This window comes from Andrographis paniculata, unplaced genomic scaffold (assembly GCF_009805555.1).
Source record: "Andrographis paniculata isolate CXL003 unplaced genomic scaffold, ASM980555v1 Contig59END, whole genome shotgun sequence".
Lineage (NCBI taxonomy): Eukaryota > Viridiplantae > Streptophyta > Magnoliopsida > Lamiales > Acanthaceae > Andrographis > Andrographis paniculata.
In genome coordinates this window covers 5,314,898-5,337,832 of record NW_026137594.1, presented here as the reverse complement: position 1 = coordinate 5,337,832, position 22,935 = coordinate 5,314,898, and the positions used below count along the sequence as shown (strand labels likewise).

General features: G+C 34.5%; 2 protein-coding genes across 2 annotated transcripts; one reads left to right on the top strand and one right to left on the bottom strand.

Moving 5' to 3' along the window:
• Positions 1-6,273: 6,273 nt before the first annotated feature.
• On the bottom strand, positions 6,274-10,824 carry LOC127258580 (actin-related protein 2). Its single transcript, XM_051285478.1, has 15 exons — positions 10,605-10,824; positions 10,100-10,210; positions 9,601-9,735; positions 9,399-9,470; positions 9,224-9,302; positions 8,974-9,023; positions 8,684-8,787; positions 8,530-8,598; positions 8,387-8,450; positions 8,233-8,301; positions 7,785-7,868; positions 7,649-7,707; positions 7,437-7,503; positions 7,131-7,214; positions 6,274-6,756 (listed from the first exon to the last, which is right to left on the bottom strand). The coding sequence occupies exons 1-15, from the start codon at positions 10,644-10,646 to the stop codon at positions 6,676-6,678; spliced, it is 1,170 nt and encodes a 389-aa protein (XP_051141435.1). The 5' UTR covers positions 10,647-10,824; the 3' UTR covers positions 6,274-6,675.
• Positions 10,825-10,909: 85 nt separating this feature from the next.
• Positions 10,910-13,201, top strand: LOC127258480 (60S ribosomal protein L7a-2-like). Its single transcript, XM_051285329.1, has 6 exons — positions 10,910-11,076; positions 11,155-11,407; positions 12,161-12,330; positions 12,435-12,563; positions 12,642-12,734; positions 12,840-13,201. The coding sequence occupies exons 1-6, from the start codon at positions 11,074-11,076 to the stop codon at positions 12,969-12,971; spliced, it is 780 nt and encodes a 259-aa protein (XP_051141286.1). The 5' UTR covers positions 10,910-11,073; the 3' UTR covers positions 12,972-13,201.
• The last annotated feature ends 9,734 nt before the right edge of the window (positions 13,202-22,935 follow it).

Sequence of the window (22,935 nt, the reverse complement as noted above, 5' to 3'; positions counted from 1 at the left end):
TTGAGCTCTTGATAGCTAACACAAAACCTCCAACTCCCATCTTTCTTTTTGACTAGTAAAACAGGGCTTGAGAAAAGAACAGTGCTAAGACAGATTATTCCTGCAACAAGCATATCATGTACCAAAGATTCAATCTCATCTTTTTGGATCTGTCCATACTTATAGGGGTGTATAAACACGGGTGTTGCTCCGGCTTTCAATGGAATGTGGTGGTCGCTATGGCGAGTCGGCGGCAACTTATTCAATTCTGTAAACACATTAGAGAACTCATCTAGAATTTGTGCAGTTTCCGGCAGCATTGTAGGCCCTCTTTCAAGGTTGTCACAACAATTCTTGATATCTGAATGTAAAAGTAGGGCACTGACTTCCACCTCCGTAATATCCAAGAATTTAAGAATGGTTTCTGGGCCTAGATACAACCTTGGATCACTATGAAATGTCACATGCTGCCCCGCCGAGTAATACTGCATCTCCAAGGCTTCCTAATTCATCTGAATTTTTCCTAATATCTTGAGCCATACGAAATCCAATATTATATCCACCCCACCAAGAGAAAATACATGTCAGTCTGTCTGCACTTCTGCCTCATCGAACTGTATACTCAATTTCGAGCAAACTCCCCTACTTGCCACCTTGCAACTATCGCCTAGATTCTGCCTCCTCAGTAAATTTTTCCTCTCTCATCTCCCTTAACTCCGCAACCCAGCTGCCTAAATCATCCTTCACCACAATGTTAAAATATTTATTTTCGCAATTTGTGGAATGGACTATAAGGTTGTTTCCACTTGTAACAAAGCCGCTTCTCTTGACACTTGCGATACCCATCGCCATGGTTGTCAAGGCGTCCCCATGGCGACGCCACGGCGTTCTGGCACTCTTTGGGGAGCGCTAGGCTTCACCGCCCCGCCTTGTGGCATAAGGCGGTATGGCGACGCTGCGGCGACGTCGCGGCGTGTAGTCCTGAGCCGAAATCAAGCCCTAACCCGATTCTAGACTTAAACCTACCTGAACCGGACTGAATATAAAGCCCTTCTCAAATCTTTTTTGTTTTGTTGCCTCTTTTCTGCCATTGTTGTGTTTGAATTTCTTTTCTGCGAATCTTCCCCTCCGCTCCAGTCCGTTATTCCTCATCTTCGATATTTGGGTGAGTGGAATCTCAATTTTGATTTCTTAGTAGAATCTCAATTTTGATCTTTCATTCACATAATTGAAATCGTTGAATATGCTTTATGTTTTATTTATTTTTATATTATTATTCTATTATTAGTTTTCTAATATATATATATTATATTACTATTATTAGTTAGAGTTTTAATAATATTTATTTAATTATTTATATATATTTTATTTGTTAATATAATAATATTATTTATTTTTATTTGCATCATATTTTCTATATTTTTTCATTTTATAAAACAATTTTTTTATTTATTTTGTATTATTTTGACATATTTGATATATAAATATTTATAGGATTAAATTTGCTATGGCCGAAAGTGAAGCATCAACGATAGATCTATCCAAAGATCCTAAAAGAAAAGCTAAGTCAAATTATCCGGGTTGGAAATATGCTTTTTGGCCAGACTTGGGAAATAGAGATTTGGTAAAATGTTCCCTTTGCCATAAGCAAGTACGATCGAAAATAGAGCGATTGAAACAACACTTGCTTGGAAATTCTGGAGATATAGAGAAGTGTTCAAAGACTACCGAAGAAATCTGGAATGAGATGCGGGGGTTCCTAAAGAAAAAGACAGTAGGAAAGCAGCCCAGTCGTAGTCGTGTTGAATTAGATGACGACTACAACATTGACGACGATGTTGATGTGAATGTTCAAGGAGCAAGGCAAGGGGTATCGCACGACTCAGTTTCTTATCCTAGCTCGGGTACTTTGAGCAAGAGGAAGCGTTCGCAATCTGTTCTAAATTTTTCATCGATGCCGTCACAAGGTGGAAAAGAAAGCAAGTCGGTTGCCTCAATGCTTAGAAAAACCTCGGAGGAAATCACTGAGGAAAGACATAGCAAAACGAGTAGTGGAAGTCAAGAATATTGGAAGCGTGTACAAGGAGCAAAGAGAAGATCGAAAGATTTCATGGACATATTGCCGATTTTTTTTACGAAAATGGCATACCATTCAATGTGGCAAAGTCTCGAAGTTTCGAGATAATGATTGAGTTAGCAGGGCAAATGGGACCGAGTGTAAAAGGTCCAAGTTATCATGAATTACGAGTTCCTTTTTTGGAGAAGACGGTAAAAAAGACGCAAACATTGAAGGAAAAATATATTATTGCTTGGAAGCAATACGATTGTTCACTTATGGCTGACGGGTGGACAGATAAAAGAGGGCGGCATTTGATTAATTTCCTCGTCAATAGCCCAGAAGGTACATTTTTTTTTCAGTCGATTGATACATCAAGTCAAGTTCAAGTTGCATCACTATTGGCAGATTTACTTCAGGCGAAAATTGAAGAAATTGGAAAAGAATACGTGGTTCAGGTAGTAACGGACAATGGTGCTAATTTCAAGGCAGCGGGTAAAATATTGAAGCAGCATATACCCACTTTATATTGGACTCCTTGTGCAGCTCATTGCCTTGATCTTATGTTGGAAGATATTGAGAAATTGTCTGTTTTCCAGGCAAAGATTGACAATACAAGAAGAGTTACTACCTATATCTATATGCACGTAAGGCTCCTTAATGCGATCCGGGAGAAGATGGACGACAGTGATCTTTTGAGACGCGATCCGGGAGAAGATGGACGACAGTGATCTTTTGAGACCTGGGTCTACCTAGTTTGCTACTTCATTTTTTACTTTGCAAAGCTTATATAAGCATAGGGATGTTTTGAAGAGCTTATTTATGAGCGAAGATTGGACTGCATCGAAATTGGCTAATACAAATGCCGGAAGATTAGTAGCAAACACGGTATTGTCTTCTTCTTTTTGGACTGGTGTGAAGTATTGTATGAAAGCATCGCATCCACTTCTAATATTTTTTGAGGATCGTTGACGAGGATGAGAAGCCAGCGATGCCGGAGCTTGCAGTAGCGATGAATGAAGCTAAAAGGAAAATCAAAGAAGATTTTGAGAAAAAACCAAATTTGTTGAAAGAAGTTATGCATATTATCGATTGTCGGTAGGAGGATCAAATGGAAGTCGAGTTGTATGGAGCTGCATTGTTTCTTAATCCTACAAGTACTTTGATCTCAAGGTAAATGATAATGCATATGCTCGTAAAGCACGAGCTATGTTTAATGATGTTCTTGAAAAAATTGTCACTGATGATAAATTGCAAACAAAGATTTGTGATCAAGTCAATGATTATGATAATATGTGGGGAAGCTTCGGAAAACAATTGGCTATTAAGCAACAAAAGGCAAAAAGTCCTCGTAAGTGCTTAATTTTTATAATTTCTATTTTATTTATTTATTTTTCCATATTTCTTTAAAGTTCGAACTACATATATTTTAATGTTTTACAATTTTAGTTGTTTAGTGAAATGCTTTTGGAAGTTTTCATTTCGAGCTTCAATCACTTGTCTTCCGTATAATTAGTCTTTGTTGTTCGTCCTCCGGGTGTGAATGCAATTGGAGCTCATTTGAATTTGTAAGTATTTAATTACTTATATAAATAATATATTAAACATTATTGCTATCGTAGTCATATACTAATATATTATAATTTATATTTTTTAGATTCACACAAAAAAACGAAATAGATTGGAGCATAAGAGATTGAACAATTTAGTTTTCGTTCAATACAATCGAAAAATTGCGAATAGATTTCAAAAGAGGCGCGAAGAAGGAAAAAACTTCAATCCCTTGGTGTTTGAGGAATTTGAATGGGATAATGAGTGGGTTCTCGACACCAATGATGTAGTTTATTCGGGAGAGGATCTTACATGGAGTCATGTTGATGAAGCTATGGGTGCATCGACCAATCTTGAACGCCGCAATATTCCTAGAAGAGGAAATATCGGAAATACATTGGTTTCATCAATACAATTATACTCTAGACGTCCTAAGAAAGCGTCAACTTCGGCATTGATGAAGCAAGAATTAGACGATGAAGATGTATCATTAGATGATGACATTGATGATGATGATTGGAAGATATTCCTAGTGGTAGTTGTGGACTTGAGCTCTTTGATTGTTGAAATTTGAGATGATAAAATTGGTGGTTTAGAGATTCGTGGATAGTATTATGTTTTGTTTTATGATTGAAAATATATTTTTTATGGTATTATATTTTTTTTTATGATTTAAGGCATACGAAGCTTCGAAGATTAATAGGAAGTTGATAATGTATGATTTTTACAGATTTATGATATTTATAATTATATATATCTATTTTATTTTATACATAGTACGCCGCGTTCGCCATTTTGTCGCCATGGCGATCCCCTAGCGCCGCGCCGCAAAAGCGCGCCGTGACAACCATGCCCATCGCAGCTAAATTTTTTGTGCTTCCACTGCCAGTCGAATGGCGGTTCTCTACCCCTCCACTAGTGTTTGAGGTAATATTGCTTTGAGCCCGCCCACCAAGGTTATTTCGTAGTGTCAAATAGGCTTTTCGCAATTAATATTCTGCCAAAGATCCATTTTTCAATTCCCATTTAATGTTTCTGCTAACACGGATTGCGGATTCGAGATTTAGGGGCTACACCACCTTTAGGGGCCTGCGCTTCCGTCAATGGTTGAGCCTGAGTAGCAAATTGAATGAATAAATTGGCATTCATACTGTTTGCCTTAACATCACCATCCTATGAGACGAATTACCAATGAATACATGTTAAACCTAGTAACCAATGCCTGGGAGAATTAAATGCAAGAGGCAGAAACATGCTTCATCATATGCCAACGGGACCAATGGAGCGTCACATCTTCCATCGTCACTGACGCAAGATTCACCTTAATCTCCTCAGGGACTGTGTAATATGAAGTGTTGTTACTTGTTCAGCCCTAGCAACCCATCCTAAGGGGTCGTGGCCATCAAAGCTAAAGTATTGCACATCCTTAAGCTTAAAATCGGTTGTCGGGGTATTCCAAGTTCCTCCAACATCCTTAACAAACGTTCTGCCCCGTTGATGCCGGCAGCCTTTGTCAACGAACCAGCTGCCTCACCTCCTCCTGCCATAGCTCCCTGAGCTGCTGTCAAGCCTTTGATAGGTGTGGCGGGCAACCCACGTGGAAACAACCTAAGAATCGTATCCCGCATAGTTGCTGAAAGTTTTGTCTTTAGAGTATCCATTTGTCATTCCACCTTCGATTCTAGTCACGGCACCCTGCTTGTTGCGTTTCCACGCCTTCAAAGTTCCTCCAAGGACTCCTTCAGGGCTTCAATACTCTACGTATTGGTTAACCTCATCCTTCTCCGCTGAGATCCGATAGGTCAAACCAATTTGATGGCACGAGAACTTAATAGAACCAAATGATTGAACTTTATTGATAACCAAGGAAAAACTACTCTTTTTGAAATATCTTCAAATAATTCTTAAATACTAGGTCAAAACTACTAAGGGCCTAGACATGACTAACCTAACAATTTATCAAAAATAATTAAATAAGAAAATAAAGAAATTAAGGTAATTTATAACAAACCTTTACCGCTTCAACCTATTGCCAAAATTAACCCAAAGCACATTTGCACCTTCCCTCGTCCTGAATAAACCTTTGGTTGCGCCCATTGTGTATCATATCAGAATGAAAATAGAAGTGGAAGTGGAATGCCAGTAGTATAGGATTGGTTTTACAAATGAAACCAATTTGGAGATTGTGGAGCAGCTGCAAAGTGAATGGGATGCGATGTTATTAGGAAGCCCCAGAAAAATAAAGTAGGCTCTAGCACGGGGAATGCAGTATGTGCTGAAGAGGGGATATACTTGAGAGATACTAGGTGTTGTGCTGTTGGAAGTGAAAACTAAGACAAAAGGAGGAGGTCACAGACTTGGGAGGGAGGAAATTGTGCTGTATAACACTAAATTTGCAGTAGGTGGGAGGAATTGCATGAGCCAACCCTGCCCTGCCTCACTGTCCTCTCCGCTTGCTGTCTGCATTTAACAGTAATGAACAATTCATGTATCAATATATCATATATAATATATACACATATATAACCACTTACCTCTGAGCTCATTTTGAATATCAGGGTTGCTTGGACGTGAGCAGAACACATTAGTTTTTCTGCTACATTAAAGACCAACACCGATTGCATACATAAAAGTACTCTACTGTGAGAAGTGAATATCATAATGTTATTCAATCTCAATTCTCCATATAAAATCAGCAGTGTCTGCTGTAGATTTATATTGGTAGTAGGTTTGTTTAATCTACTGCTCACGCTATTAAATATCTTATCCTATCTATGCATATATAATCTAATCTATATGAAGAGAGTTATTGTAAATGTAAATCCAGCTATCATCAATACATTACCCAATGAAAAACCTTGACAGAGCATTCATTAGAAGACTACTTTAGTTAAGATCACACACTTGACTTGGTTGGGCACTGAGAAGGGCAAGATGACACACATGATAGAAGAAATATGTAAATGAAATCTCTGATTGCCAAAAGAGATACAACACCAACTTGTACTTGAATACATGGATCCCTTGCATTCCTCTATTGTTTCATTTGAAAATTCATCTTCTTCAAACCTAAACATACAGGGGGGGCCTCATGCCTGCCCACACTTGCTTAAACAAGCAATTCCTTCTTCCAGATAGTCTTGTCTGTTGATCCAAAACTCCGGAGCATCCTGCAAAGAAATTGCATGATCTGAATAATTTTCCATTTCTTACAATATAAGATCTGTCGTAATTCAAGGTATTGGAGTGATAAATGGACACGTCCAGTCCGATTATTCAAATCAAGTAGAGTGTTCATTAAGGATATGGCAGCATGATGGATACCGATATAGCACACAATATGAGGCAACATACCATCAAGACCTAGAAACAAATGTGTTTTCATAAATAAAGCAACCAAGAATAGGCATTGATAACCGGAAAACTTAAACTGGTAATGACGCACAGTTCTTTAAGCGCTACTACTGATTTCATATATAAGAAGCAGATTCATTCATACAGAACCAGTGCACATGCTCTAAGCATGAACAGGAAATATAATCACCTTCATAATGCCTGCAAGAACTGCACCTCCAAGATAAACCATATGCTTCCTTCGTGGTGGATCCTCTATCCGCAGTCGTAGTTTCTATGCCAAAACACAAAGAAGAATAGAGTAGTGTTTGTAGAAGCAGAGTTGACAAAATACTGCAAAGATATGGTAATCCACATAGATATTGACTATTGATTAACTCCACTTTCTCCTCTGCCTAGTTGTTACATTTTTTGAGGGACAATGAGGCTGACTGGATCTTAGAAATTTGTGCCATGAATTGAAGCAAAGGTCATGTCATTGATCTGATATACTTACCTTCAATCCATCCTTATTTCCTTTCAAAACAACATCAAGATATCGGTCTGAAATTTCTTTCTCCAAGCTGGGGAAACAAAATAAAGATAAGCTAAAACTTTACTAAGAGAAGCAACAGCAAAAGCTCTTAAAAGAGCAAGCAAATAGAAAAAAAAAAAAAAAAAAATCAAACTGAACAAAGAACAAGCAGGGTAGTGTTTGAGATATCTTACCGACTGGGCAATCCAGGATACATAGTACTCCCTCCACTGAGGACAATATGTTGGTACAGCTGCAATAAGGGATTCTAGTTACATGAAAGGTACAGTACTTCACACATGATCTTGTAGATGATATAATGATTTTTACCGTCATTCTATTGTCAATATCCATCTCCTGAATGCAATGAAATACCATGTCAGCCATCCCATCTCCTTCAATATCTATTAGTTCCTGCATGTAATTATAACATCAGTTTCTTTTCTTTCTAGTCAGAGAAATCATAAAGTGAGATTATTGTTGCAGTATAAATCATTAGTTGGCAAAAAGAGGCAAACAAACAGATACTAGAAGACATACAGACTACAGAGAAGTTTTACGCATTGTAAAGTCTTTGACTTCAAAGGAAAGGGATATTATTGTGAACTAAGCGGAAAAAAAAAAGGTAAAAAGAAAGGATTGAAAAAGATAGAAGCAGCTAAGCAATATAGATGTAAAATGAAATATGCTGTACAAGTGGACAATATCGATTATGAAAATCCATTGAAGAATATAATATGATGCCTGAATTTGTAGCACCATACAGAAAGCTACTTACTGGAGTGAAGAGTGCCTCAGGTGCTTGGAACCGCTCGGTGCCAACTTTTATGACTCTTCCATCTGGAAGCTGATTAATCAAACTATATCAATAATTACATATCGTTGCACTTGATTGAGAAGAAATGATAAGAGCTTTCAAAAATTCAACTTACGGTATAATTTTTAACAAGGATGGTTGTTTCTAATCCCAATTGATATTCCCTTTTGTAGTCATAACTGTAGCATGCTAGAAAATTGTTGTAGCATACCCAAAGTGACAAATGATTGAAAATAAATAAATAAACTCTTATTTCACCTTATGTAACAGAGCTTCTCTTTAATATTCCTTACTGTCTCAAAGTCAGCAGTTTTGTTCATGGCATACCTAGGCATGCCAATTAATTTATAACATTGCATAGTCAGCAAACCAAACATATTGGATCAACTGATACGCGCCCAAGAAAACTTACCCCCTTCTCGTAAGTAAATCAACAAGATATGATGTTATATGACGCCCAGCTACATTCATGCGTTTTGTAAGATGAGGGAATGAGTATCCATCAACTACTGGAACCTGGGATACAAAATTCATGGATCACAATCAGAAAATATCATCTTTTTCCCCCAAAGACATAACTATGTTTTTGTAATGACTATTTATCAAGTAAAGACGCAAGTTTGATAAACCGGGCTAGGAAATAATATAAGCACATTGACATGCCAACAACACAAGAAAGAGATAGCATTATAGAAATCTTACCACATGAGTGACTCCATCACCAGAATCAATGACTAGTCCAGTAAGCAAACCTGAGTTTTCAAGAACATGTTCACATAAAATTATTGCTTGTCCAGAAGTATACTAGGGGTGTGAACATTATTCTTCAAAATGCAGATATTTTCTGCTCAAGTTCCACAGAAAGTGCATCCACTTAATTTCTCTAAACCTCTAGAAGTTTATAAAACTTGAAACTGCATCTGAATCATTAAAAATTCAGCTCAAACACCACCTTGAGCATACAAGGTTAAAACGGCCTGGATTTGGATGAAAACACCAGAGAAATTGTATTTTTCAAACATAACTTCAACCTGAAAATGGGCATAAATACAGAATCAAACAATTAAGTTATCAGTAATGAGCCTGAATGTCAAAAAGTTCAAAGACTAAAGAGAAGCTCATCCCACCATCTTTTCACGGTTTTTAGAAGGATTTAAAGGCGGATCTGTGAGCAAAATTTTACACTCTGCAGGATCTATCTTCAGAAAAGATAAAAAGGTAAAAGAAAAAAAATCTAGGTTAAATATCAAAACTGAGACTGCATACACTAACATTTCTTAGAAATGTGTATAATGATAAAATTTCTTATAAGAAATAGAAGAAATAAACCTTTAATTCACTAAAAAATGCATGATCCCATACATGCCCCATATCATCCCAATTTTGCACGATACCATTGTTGACTGGATAAGATACATCCAATTGATGCTGCCACTTTAAACAAGCATCTCCAACGAGAATATCCTGTAGAAAAACATTATGAGTAGGCAGCCGGAGTCGGAAAGCAAATTTGCTTTTGATCATATATAATTGTTTATAATCATGATTACGTTTGGGGATTGAGATCATGTAATTGGAATTGAAAAAAATCAATTGTGAATTAAGTATATCCGATTCAAATTGCAAGGTTTCAAGACCTCAAGACCAGCCCCAGTGTTTATTCCATGAAGAAACAGTGAAATACTTAAAATCTGAGCTATGCATTCTAATTCGTGTATGCATACACCCACACTGGTAAAATATTTTCTGTAAAACAAGATGAAGCAATCAAATTTTATTGTTCAAGGAACCACAAAAGTTGGTGATGCTCGTAAATAAATAAGCTGACCGAAATTTCTTGTTCCATTAAAGATTCTTCGTAGCGAAGCATTGGCCTACCAACCACACAAGGGAACACTGAAGTGGGGAAGTTCCCACCAGCAAAACCACACTTCACATACTGCATTCATAAAAAAGTTAAAAACTTCACGGTCAGCTAAATGACATGAACAAGCAGGATCATACAAAAAACAGCAAAGTAGTTCACACTAGATTACCACATTCATTATGGACAGATACTCATAATTTTGTTAACTAACCATAAATATATAGTAAACATATAAAATTGCATAATAAAGAAATTGGATCGTGCATTGGCCACCATTAAAATAAAAACTGATGCATTACCGACTCAACTCAAACACACATGATCAATTTTGTTTTTCAAGAAGATCAAGATACAATAGCCGAAATCTAGACACTATCCATCCAACAGAAGTTCAGAAGTTGCAAGCGAATCAAAATGCAACATCGAAATCAGATAATGGAGCGGTGGCAGGAAGCAAATAATTTACGCCGGTTCCGTTATCGCAGACGACGACGTTTCGACTGTCCATAAGGAGATAACAAGCACGCACGATCTCTCATACACCAGCACGCAGAGAAAGATTATCAACTTCGCTTTGAATCAGAGGAACTTCATAAATAAACCAACCCCTCTTCAGTTTTCACCGAAGGAGAGAGACAGCTTCCACCAGCCACTAAAACGACGCCGTCTCGCACCACCTTTTTTTTTTTTTGGGGATCGGATCTCGCACCACCCTTTTGTTCCTCTATTTGGAGTAGTTATTACGACGACTACAACACATGAAAATATTTTTTTGGGCCTAGGCCCAACGATAGAGGGAATAAAGCCCATGCACCTAGGGTTTCGGTCGACTGGAATATATAGCCTTTCATCATCTCTACTGGAGCTGTCTGTGAGGTTCTCGCAGCCGTTCCCCGATTTCACTTCGTTCCCTTACCAACACACATACGCACGCAATGGTAAGTTTCTCGTTGTCCTCACTATTCCATGCATTCGGATTGCGGTCGCTTAATATTTGCATTTCATGTTGTTTTTAGGCTCCAAAGAAGGGCGCAAAGCTACCTGCCGCCGCCAAGAAGAAGGCCCCGGAGAAAGCTGTGAATCCTCTCTTTGAGAAAAGGCCCAAGCAGTTTGGTATCGGAGGCGCTCTTCCGCCGAAGAAGGATCTTCACCGATTTGTGAAATGGCCACAGGTCGTAAGAATTCAGAGGAAAAAGATGATCTTGAAGCAGCGGCTGAAGGTTCCGCCTCAAATTAATCAATTCTCTAAAACCTTGGACAAAAATCTGGGTATGTAGTATATTTTTCTTGCTTTTTTTTAACAATTTATTCTATTTATTTCTTTATTGTGCACTGATTAGTTTCACTAGTTACATTGCAATTTTTATGATTCTGTCAATATAGCTCGGTGATGGCAGTCTCGTGCTTAAGTTCTTTTTTTTTATTTTTAAGGAATTATTCGTTTTCCCACGAAATACAGAGCAATTTACATCATGATCATACTAGCGGAGACGTGAGGCCTACTAGTAACTACAATACCTCTGTATTGAAAAGATTAACACAAAGATACATATCACCCGGAAAAAAAAAAAAAAAAACTATAAATGTAACCTAACCCTGCCTCCCCTCTAGCAAAAACCTCTATGCTAAGAATTAAAAGATGATATGCCCGTGTTTAACTTTACATGCTATTATGTTTGCTTATAATGTTTTGCGGACAAGTATGCTGTTGGGTTTTCTGTAATCTCTCGTTTGCTTACCTGTTATTATGAATGTGTATTTTGGATCTGGATTCTAGAATCTGAAGGTTAAATGATACTTCTGGATTTTTCGTGAGGTTGGACCTTTTATGTGTGACCCAATTTCACTTAAATGTTACTTATTGGTGCTAATCTTTTTGTTATTTGCATCCAGTATGTAATGGCTTGTTTAATTATGGTAGGTACTACTAAATATTTTAGGAACAAAATTTGTACCTTGTAATATTTTGTTGCGAATCTATTCTGTAATCTTTTTTGTAAATATTTCTTTCTCTTCATTCAGCTACAAATCTCTTCAAGATGCTTCTTAAATATCGACCTGAGGATAAAGCACAGAAGAAAGAGCGTCTTCAGAAGAGAGCTCAGGCAGAAGCTGAAGGTAAAACTCCTGAGATCAAGAAACCTATCGTGGTGAAGTATGGCCTCAACCATGTGACCTATCTGATTGAACAGGTTTCAGATTCCACCAATATGCTTTCAGTGTTTCTCTCTCCTTATTTTTTTCCTTTCTTTTCGTTGCTAGTAACTTGTCTTTCTTTATTTATCATCTTTTGCAGAACAAAGCACAATTGGTTGTAATTGCTCATGATGTTGACCCGATTGAGTTGGTCGTGTGGCTTCCTGCCTTGTGCAGGAAGATGGAGATCCCTTACTGCATTGTAAAGGGAAAAGCACGGTTGGGGACTGTAAGTTGCTCTTTCTCTCTGTTTCCCAAATTTGTATTATGTTTAACTATGTGATAATGATGTATTACTTTGTTACAGATTGTCCACAAGAAGACCGCCTCTGCTTTGTGCCTGACATCCGTAAAGAATGAAGACAAGCTCGAGTTCAGTAAGATACTCGAGGCTATCAAGGTGAGGGATGTCATATTGACTACAATCATAAAATCTACTTTTTATATTTCTTGTAATGTATTCTTGGGAGTGGTCATAGCTAACTCACCGTGCTTGTGATTTCAGGCCAATTTTAATGACAAATACGATGAGACAAGGAAGAAGTGGGGCGGCGGTGTAATGGGTTCCAAGTCTCAGGCAAGGACCAAAGCTAAAGAGAGAGTTCTTGCCAAGGAAGCTGCTCAGAGAATGACCTAATATGAGTTGTGGCTATATGTGCTAGTATCTGTGCTCTCTTGATTATTTCCTTGTTTCTACCGTTACCCCAGGTTCAGAGATTTGATGTGAATTTTGGTTACATGACTTGTTTGTTGGGGGTAGGCCCTCAATATGAATTGAGCTATCTCTATATCTATTTATCTTTGAAAGTTATAAATCTTGTTGGCGATGATACTATTTTGTTAGTAATACAAAATATTTTACTTCAATCCATGGGAGTGTTGAGATCTTTGCCTAGTGGTAGCTGTTCAATTCAAGTAAAGTAGAGGAAGGGTATATTATATATAATCTGCGTTGTGTATATCCATCTTGGTTTCTTGACCCCTTCACAGGCAGGCATGCCTTGGCTGGGGGGAGTCCCATATTTGCATGATCCTTACAACAGTAGAAGACCCTCCCTTTACAAGGACGAGAAGGCATGTGTTGTATGTACATCATCTAATCTGTCTCGTCTGTCATCCATTTAATTTAAGTTGTAATCCATTTAATTTAAGTTGTAACGGGAGGAGATCCTCGGCATCACTCTTTCCTGCCTATTTCCAGTATCATCACACACTCATGTATAGATACACAGATACATGAACGTGTATCCCCTCCAGTTGTAACTAACAGTCCAGTCCGTCTCTTCTCGTCAGAAGACACGGCATGTGGTCATTTAAAAATTATAGTGGACAGTTGTTTAATAATATTTGTCTTTTTTGGTGTAAAGTAATATTGTCTTTTTTATATAAACTAATAATGTAATGTAAAAAAAAATAAAATATTTAGTTTGTAATTGGATGGAGGGAGTACTGTTTATATTTTATTCATTCCCGTGACAAATGAAGTTATTTTGTATTTAGGGTGTGTTTGTTTGAAGGATTTTGGTGGATTTCCACTATTCATCCAATTTTTTCCCCCCAAAAACATCAAATCAAACACCTATTTTTCATTTTTTATATTATACTAAAAATCAATTTTACATTCAAAACATCACATCAAACCCTATTCATATCACATCATACAACTATTCAAATTCAAAATTTTTACTATTCAAATCTCAACTCAAAATCCAAACCCCCAAACAAACACACCCTTAGTATATTTTACTATTTTAATACATAACTTCATAATATATAGTATAATATATATAGTATCGAGCAGGATCATTTAAAATCTCTTTATTTTTACGGATAATTGGTCTGCACATCCTATATGTAATGTTTAGTTATAATTCAGTCCCTATTTTAAAATAATTGGTCTGCACTCTCTTCTTCACTTAGTTTAATATTAGTCCCTATTAATCCCTCCTTTAGATTTTCTCCGGTAAAAATTGAATGTACCTCTAGAATATCTTTAAATGCTTTCAAATTTATTTTATATACTTCCAACACATTCTGTTTAAATTTGTCTACGTAGTTCCAAATCTCCGATTTATCAGTTTTCGAACCTCTTGTTACGGCTTATATATTTGTCAAAGTGCGAACTGCTGGTTCAAACCGCCGGTTTACGGTTTCAACCGGCGGTTCGGCCATTATTTTTTTCTTTTTAAATTTGAACCTGCACGCCGGCTGCGATTGTGGATTATGGAATGTTATGGGCGGGCGGCAACAGTGAAGAACAAGCAAGAGGAAAGAAGAAAAAAAAAATGAAATAGAAGAAAATACAAAATAAAAAAAAAAACCGAAAAACGAATCCTTGCAACTGTCGCTACGGTGGAATGTGGAGAGTGGATGTTCAGAGCTAAAATCGTATATTATATACTTGTAATTCAAATTACTATATATAATTAAATTGTTATAAAAATAAAGATAATATTAATATTAATAAAAATAAATAATTATTAATTATATAATAATAATATACATTATTTGTGTATTTATATTTTAGATTTTGTATTTCTTATCATACAATTATATTTGATTTAAACTATCTTATTATCTAATTTTTTTTAATTTTAATTTAAAATTTAATTTGATTTAATTACTTAGTAAATTTATTGTTTTAATTACTTTTATATTGTAAAAATCTTAGCAATTATTATTTATATAATTTTACATAATAAATAAATAATAAATATATCATAATAAAATTAAAATCGAAAATAATATTTTTGAATAAATTTTAAATTTAGAAAAACTTAAAAAGGAAAAAGAAAAATATTAAAAATGAATGTACATAAATCGGCGGTTCAAACCGTAATCGTCAGTTTTTTAAACCGCAATCGAAACCGTCATTCAGAAGGTTTGGTTTCGGTTTGACATTTTGATAAACCGTAACCGACGGTTTGAACTGTTATGGTGTACCTGATATAACCAGGTTGGAGGTACTACATAGCTGCTCTAGAATACTCACCTGCTTAGCCGAGTTAGACCCTATGCTTAGATGCCCTTGACCAAAAGTTGTTGTGTGCGCTGCGGTGTGAATTAATATGTAATAGATCTAAAGATTTTCAATTTGTGATAGCAATCATATGCTCTAACAACCAATATAATTCAATTTAGTCACTTATGACTTTGTTAGACATCTACTAGTTGAGGTTGAACTATAATAGTACATATATCATACAACCTATCTAAGTCTTTTTTTGCTTGGTTAACCATTCATAATAAATATGTGTTGTTTACCTTTTCTGACAATATGGGGTGTCACAGGAAGACTGTGATAATAAACACATCCTTAGTTACCGCTAACAAGTGAATAGTTTGAACAAAAAACGATTGTTCTCCAACCACATGTTATTGGAGTATATATACTCTTTACTGAAGCATATGAGACTATTATTATAAGTAGTTAAGATCCGCCCTAGAGTATGTAGATATTTTATGTATGTACATAAGAATGTGATATGGGTACAAACATCTACATGCGAGGTATAAATAATGGTTTCTTAGGTATTATTTGTGTATTATCAGGTATCTTCAAGTGTAGTTAATTTCAGTCATTTTCATAGAGAGGGCCAATCCGCATACTTTGGTGAAAACACTTCCTCTCTCAGTCTTAGTGAATTAAATGTTGTTGTGTGTGTTACGGTGTGGATTACTACGCAATATATCTAAAAAATAATCAAGTTGTGAGAGTAATGATGCATGAGTAACAACCAACAAACTTAACAACGTCATTTCTTACTTGTTTGGCCAGTAAACATGTGTTCTTTTCTTTACTTACATGTCAGGGAGTCGTGAGAATATAATAATGATGAATTTATCTCTGGTTACTAAGAGTAATTGAATATGTTGAACCAAACACGATCTATTTTTTTAACCATATATAACCAGAGCATATATACGCGTTAGCGGAGCATATGACTTTATATTGTAGGTACATAATTACACTAGGGTATATCTTTAGTGCATATATGCAACAATATCTTCGGGGTACAAACACCGGTAGTCAATGTATAATTGGTGGTTAATTAAATATTATATATATAGCTGCAAGTATTTTAGAATGTAGTTGATATCAATCAATTTTCCAACGTAGAAGACTATTAAAGCACTCCGTAAGACCACTACCTCTATTAGTGGGGTATATGCATGAATGTTAAATTGGTATATGCATAAATATTAAAATGGTATATGCATAGATGTTTTAGGATGTGTATTTGAATAATTTATTTTTTATATATTTACTTTTTAGGTGTGTTGTTATAATTAGAATTGTTGAATAAGAAAAAAAAATGACTGTATTTACTTTTATTGGTTCTTTTAAAATGTTAATTTACCTTTTTAATAAAATTATATTTATATTTATTTTATTTTCACATTTTTAAATAAAAAATAAAAATATTAGTAAAGATTAAAAAAAATATACAAAATTGTGACCTGTATATTTAATATAAATGTTTGATAGGAAAAATTATTTAATTTTATTTTCTTGTAAATTTTATTTTCTATAGAATAAGGATTTGTTTGTTTTTTGAAAAAATTTCAACATATTTTCTACAAAAATTAATATATTTACGCACACTCATGATGGTTACGTCCCAAAACAATTGTCTTATTTTTTTATTTAGTAATCGTAGTCTCCACTTTATAACAAAATTATTTCTATTTTTTCAAACTACCCCTAATTATTACTCTAACCTACATTTTAAAATTCTTCAAAAAGTAAGGGTTTTTAAGTCTTTTATATACTACTTTATACCTCACTTTCAATTAAATACTATTATTCCTTAATTCCCATGTTAACACCCAATAAGACGTCTCTTTTGGGACGGAGGGAGTATTATATTAAATATAATTATGAATTTTGTACAAAAATAATATCAATTTTTTTCATTTTATAGGTGGAATTAAAAGAGTAAGTAAACTAATATTGATAAATGATATATATAATATCATAGTTGTATTTAAAATCTATATATCTAATTTTCTATTGCAATTTTTTTTTTAATATAAATTTGTAACTTATATTGATTGAATGAATATATATACACATATATATATACATATCATGATTTTATTTAAATTCTACGTACTAATTTTAGATTGTATTTCAATAAATTAGTCACATTGTAATTTTTACATTATGTATATTTTATTTTACAATTAGATTCCAATAATATAATAATATTAGTGCAAATTTAAAAATCTCAATGAATATGAATAAATTTGAGGGGAAATAAGAGCGATCAATTGCATGAAGGAGGAAAAATTTCAATATATTGTGGTACATGAACGAGAATAACGGGTATAGAATTTTCTTTGGGATATGAGAAGTATGTAGTTGTTTTTTTTGTTTCATCCCATAATAAAACGTAATTATAATTATTTATTATTATTATTATTATTATTTTAAAATACACATACAAAAGTATACAAAACGTAAATAAAGGTATATCAGTAGAACAATTAAGGTAGAACGAGACATAGTATAAGTAGAGCGGAATATGCTATAAGTATATAAAAAAATATTAAAAGTATTTAAATATATTTTAAGGGTACATCATATTTATACTATACTATTTAATGAAAAAATAAAAAAAATAGGGATTAAATTTAAATTAGGAGTGCAGATCAACTTTTTAATAATAGGGACTGAATATAAATCCTACACTATTGACAGGAAGTGCAGACCAAGTCTCCCTTATTTTTATCTTTTTTTTAATAAATAAATATTTAATTTTATTGTTTACGAAACGGATAATTGGGTTTAAATCCCTTCCAGCATAGTAATTCAGTCTCTATTTTAAATCCCTTACACTGCACTCCCTTCTTTATCGTATTATTTACTCTTTCCCCCCTCTCTCACCTAAATTACTGCAATCTCTCAAAATTCATCGTTTTCTTTGCACGATCAGAGAGGAAAAAAATTGACAACTGCAAAATCGAACTGGCCATTTGCTTGCCCACAATTTGCCGATCTTGAAGACCCACCCATTCTCCAATTGCAGATCTCTCTCTTCCCTTCGAAATTGATGTTGTCATCCAATCGGTTGCGCTATGTATCAGAATCGACACACCTTAGAGTTTTCTAAGGTTAGTAATATATCCGGAATGTGTTATGTTGACGCAGATATCTCAGTCCTATTGTTAACAGAGAAGCACGCTCAAATCTTGAAGAAGAAGAATATCGGTGGAAAAGAGTAAGCTATTAGATTTTGCGATAAAAATCATGTTCTATGTTAGAATACTGTCGGGATTTAAACAACGCAAAATTCGATCTTACAGATTGTAGCTCCCGCAGCGCCTCCAACAAGGTTTTTTCTACTATCTTTCTGTTTTCCTTTGTTTTTTATATAACTCCGTGGAGCTTCCATCGGGCTTTTGATGCAATTGGTTGAAGTCGATTGAAGGTACTCCATCATTTTGGATTGAATAGTTATATGTTGAATCGATGCAGACCAACTATCCCTAAAACAAAGCTCAATTTTATTCGAACTCATTACATGTAATAAAACTTTATTAACATATAATATGTATTTTTATGAATCTTAAATTTGTTCTAAAAGTGTTGGTGGCCACTTGTTTTGGTGCACGTGTTACACTAAATTCATTTTGATTTTGTTCTTTCTCTACGGATCACCATCACCAACGAGAGAAACCAAAATGCAACACAGAATCCACCATTCCTGAGTTCCAATCTCCATTGTTAAAGAAGAATCCAGTTCTACTTCCGGTCTTGCAGGCTTTGCTTATTTACTTTGTAGTTGAACTTCTTTGTTTCGATTAAGTAAGTTGTTATCTTCTGCTATGTGTCTGAAGTGGTTTCGGCTTGGATATTGAACTCTTGCGTTCGATTGTAACAAATGTGATTTGATCGATGTTTGCCAGATGTTTTGTCAATGTGTATTTAACCGTTGTTCTTCGTTTATTTAGCTTCTACTTATTGTTGTCGTGGTGGCGGTGGTTGTTTTAACTTGAAGTATGGAGGAGATGGCGCGCCGCCCACGCTCTTTCCTTCTATTTTTAGCCATAATTTTTAATAATTAGATTTGGAATTAAAGTGCAATATTCGTAACAAAATGCAGTTGTTCGCAGATAAAAGATCTTACTAGCTTGAGTTATTGGCTGAACTGGAGAGTGTTGTTCTGTGTAGTATAGGTCCTCACGCCTATGATTATAACAGTACTGCTTATTTGGAAATATGAACATTCAGAAGATGTACTAGGCATGTTATATGTTTTATACAATGTAAGAGATGTTGTTACTAAAAGACGACACAATTGGTGTAAGTTTTGATTGCACAAATAAATCCATGCATTTATTTTTGTTTTATACATAGACATTTGTTTTTTTCAATTGTTAGTTGATCATCATTGGCCAAGAAAGACCCTATTTTGCTATGAATATATGATTCGTAATTGTAACATTGTAGATAAGTTGTTATTGTAACATATATGATCATCTCGGTAACACTATCATGATGAATTCATGTATGGTTATTGACAACAAGTGAACATTTTGAATCGAAAATGGTCGATTTCCTAAGCACAGGTTACCAGGGCATATGTACACTTTATAGAAGCATATGACACTATTATTATAAGTTTGTAAGATCTGCGTTAAGGTATGTCGGTATTTGATGCAGGTATATAAGTAGGTGCTTTGGGTACAAACACCAACATTCAATGTATAAATGATTGTTGCTTAGGTATTATCTGTGTAGTAGCAGATATCCTTGAGTGTGGTCGATTTCAGTCAATCCCCTGATGTAGAAACCAATTGTCAGATTAGTGATGTTCTCTATTAGCCCCGCTGAAAATTGGTTAAAGCCAGACGCGATTGTTGTAGAGGTGTAATTTTATATTTTTATAGGATGTTCGTCAATCCTTTCATTATAATTATTTTTTATGTACTAGACATGATGTAATATTGTATGTAAATATACAACAATAAGAGTGTTGCATTGATGCTATTTTTTAAATTTGATGTAATGTGGTAGATGAATGAGAATTATGGGCATGTGATGATGATTTTTTATATATGACTCGTTGACGATAGATATTTCTTAAAATGTAACGCAGGTACACAAAATGTGGGTCAATATTTTGTTTATTTTGAAGAATATATAGTTGGTGTCACGAAACACATGAGTCTGTAGTGTATTATCCATTTAAAAATTATAGTAAATTTATGTTAATTAATTTTCTAAATGGCAAAAAGTAAGTAGTATATTGTGTTGCAATCGTTAGATCCATACTAAAAGGGTTATGAATTCTTGTTCTAATCGCAATCTATCGAGCTTACTTTATGTCATTGAGTACATTGAAACAAGCATTCATTTAAAGTATGCAGGTACACAATTACCCATATATGTCATAATGTTATATTTTTTATTTACATGAAAGCAGAGCTCGGGTACATAATTTGATAAGAATTAGTACATTAAAATCAATAGGGGGTACATCGGAGCCATGCTGAAGTACTTACTAGCTCAACCAAGCTATACTTCTTTGAAATATTTTTGGCTAATTGATATTGAGTTTATAAGTGTGCAGTAGTTTGGATTGTTATGTCATGGATCAAAATATTTTAGACAATATGTGTTTGTCTTATTACGCAAAAAACACTTGAAGTCCTAATAGTAGATTACAACTAGCGTTTTCACTTGAATGTTGTTGTGTGTGCTACAATGTAGATTACTATGTGAAAATTCTAAAGATTTTCAATTCGTGACATAAATCATTTATTCTAACAACTAATATAATTTAACTTAGTCATTTATAACTTGTTTAGCCATCTACAAGTGGAGGTTAGAGTATAATTCTACATATATCATCCAATATAATTAAGTCATTTTTTTACTTGTTTAGCCATCTATAGTAAATATGTTGTTTATCTCTTTATATAATTTAGAGTGTTATAGAAATACTATCACAATGAATTCATCCCTGATTACCGATAATAAGTGAATATTTTGAACCGAAAATGGTCGGTTACCTAAGCACAGGTTACCAGGGTATATATACCCGATATTGAAGCATGTGTTACCAACATTATCGGTACGTAAGATCTGTGCTAGAGCATATCGGTATTTGATGCAGGTATGTTAGTATGTGCTCCGGGTACAAACACCGACATTCAAGGTATAAATAATGATTGTTTAGGTATTATCTGTGTAGTAGCAAGTATTTGTGAATGTGCTTGATTGCAGTTGATCCTCTTATGCATCGGCCAATTCACGAACTCGGTGTGAGTACTTCTTCTCCCAGCCCCGATGGAAAATTTTGGGCATAGTACGTTTACATTCGACAACACATGCCCACACTTTTCAATGGCAAGACAATAAAGCATATACAAGTAACAACCAACATAGTTTAACTAAGTCCTTTATTACTTGTTCAGTCATCCACAATAAATATGTATTGTTTATCTTTACATAGAGTTCTGGGATTCACGGGAATACTATAATGATACATTCATCCCTGATTACCGACAATAATTGAATGTTTCAAACAAAGAACGGTCGGTTTTCGAAACACAAGTTACCAGGGCATAGATACTCTCGGTGGAAAGGTTTGGGCATTATACATTTACATTCAACAGCTTATGCTATGTTTTCCAATAGCGTGATTAAAAAGTATGTAACGTAATTCAATGAGTGTAATATAATTACTTTATGCGTCAATAGGATATAACCGGTTGGATCCGCTGGCATATTTTATTGTAGTAAGTGGTATGTAACTCTATTACACAAATACATAATGAAATAGTAGAGGTTTGTAAATATATTCTGCAAGTATATTACTAATGTACTGAAGTAGTTAATGATGCAACTCTGTAAAAACGAATGATAAATATAATATCTTGTTATTTTCACGGTATTTGAATTCTATTATTGGGTAATCATTTGAAATTTTAATAGTTGATTAAAACCCGTTGTTGTTGCCAAGTACAACTATTACCTATATAGCACAACTAAATACCAAATTTCCACATGTCACACAACTACATTGCTATTATGAAGTTATATACGTTAATATTAATGTATTCTGCAAGCATGTTGGTAATGGACTGAGCTATCTGGTGATGCTAACATGTTGGAACAAATGGTAAATATAATATCATGTTGTTTCCATAATGTCAGCTCTGGTGTTGAATAACGTGGGCTCCGGGCTAAAGTTATTAATCAAGCCAAGCAAGCGATGCCACTTCAACCTCATCTTTGGGCAGTCCAGAAAATGACTGAATTGAGTCATTTTGATGGCTCTAATATGTTCATCTAATATGCGTTTCTTCATTTTCTCCACATCGTTATGAAAACATGATACTGCAAATCGGATGATAACCTATTTGTATTCTTTCCCCGGTTTGTAAATAAATACCATCAGTTCACATTACCCGAACAATCAAACAAAAAAACTAAAATATGCAACTCCGGGTAACTAAACAAAATGTACATTTACAAAATTAACAAAAATTACAAATTAAATAAATAAAATAATCCAAAATCGGGGCCAAAATAAAACACCCAACTCGGTGTATCTGGGCAAATATACGAACAACTTCAAATCCGATTA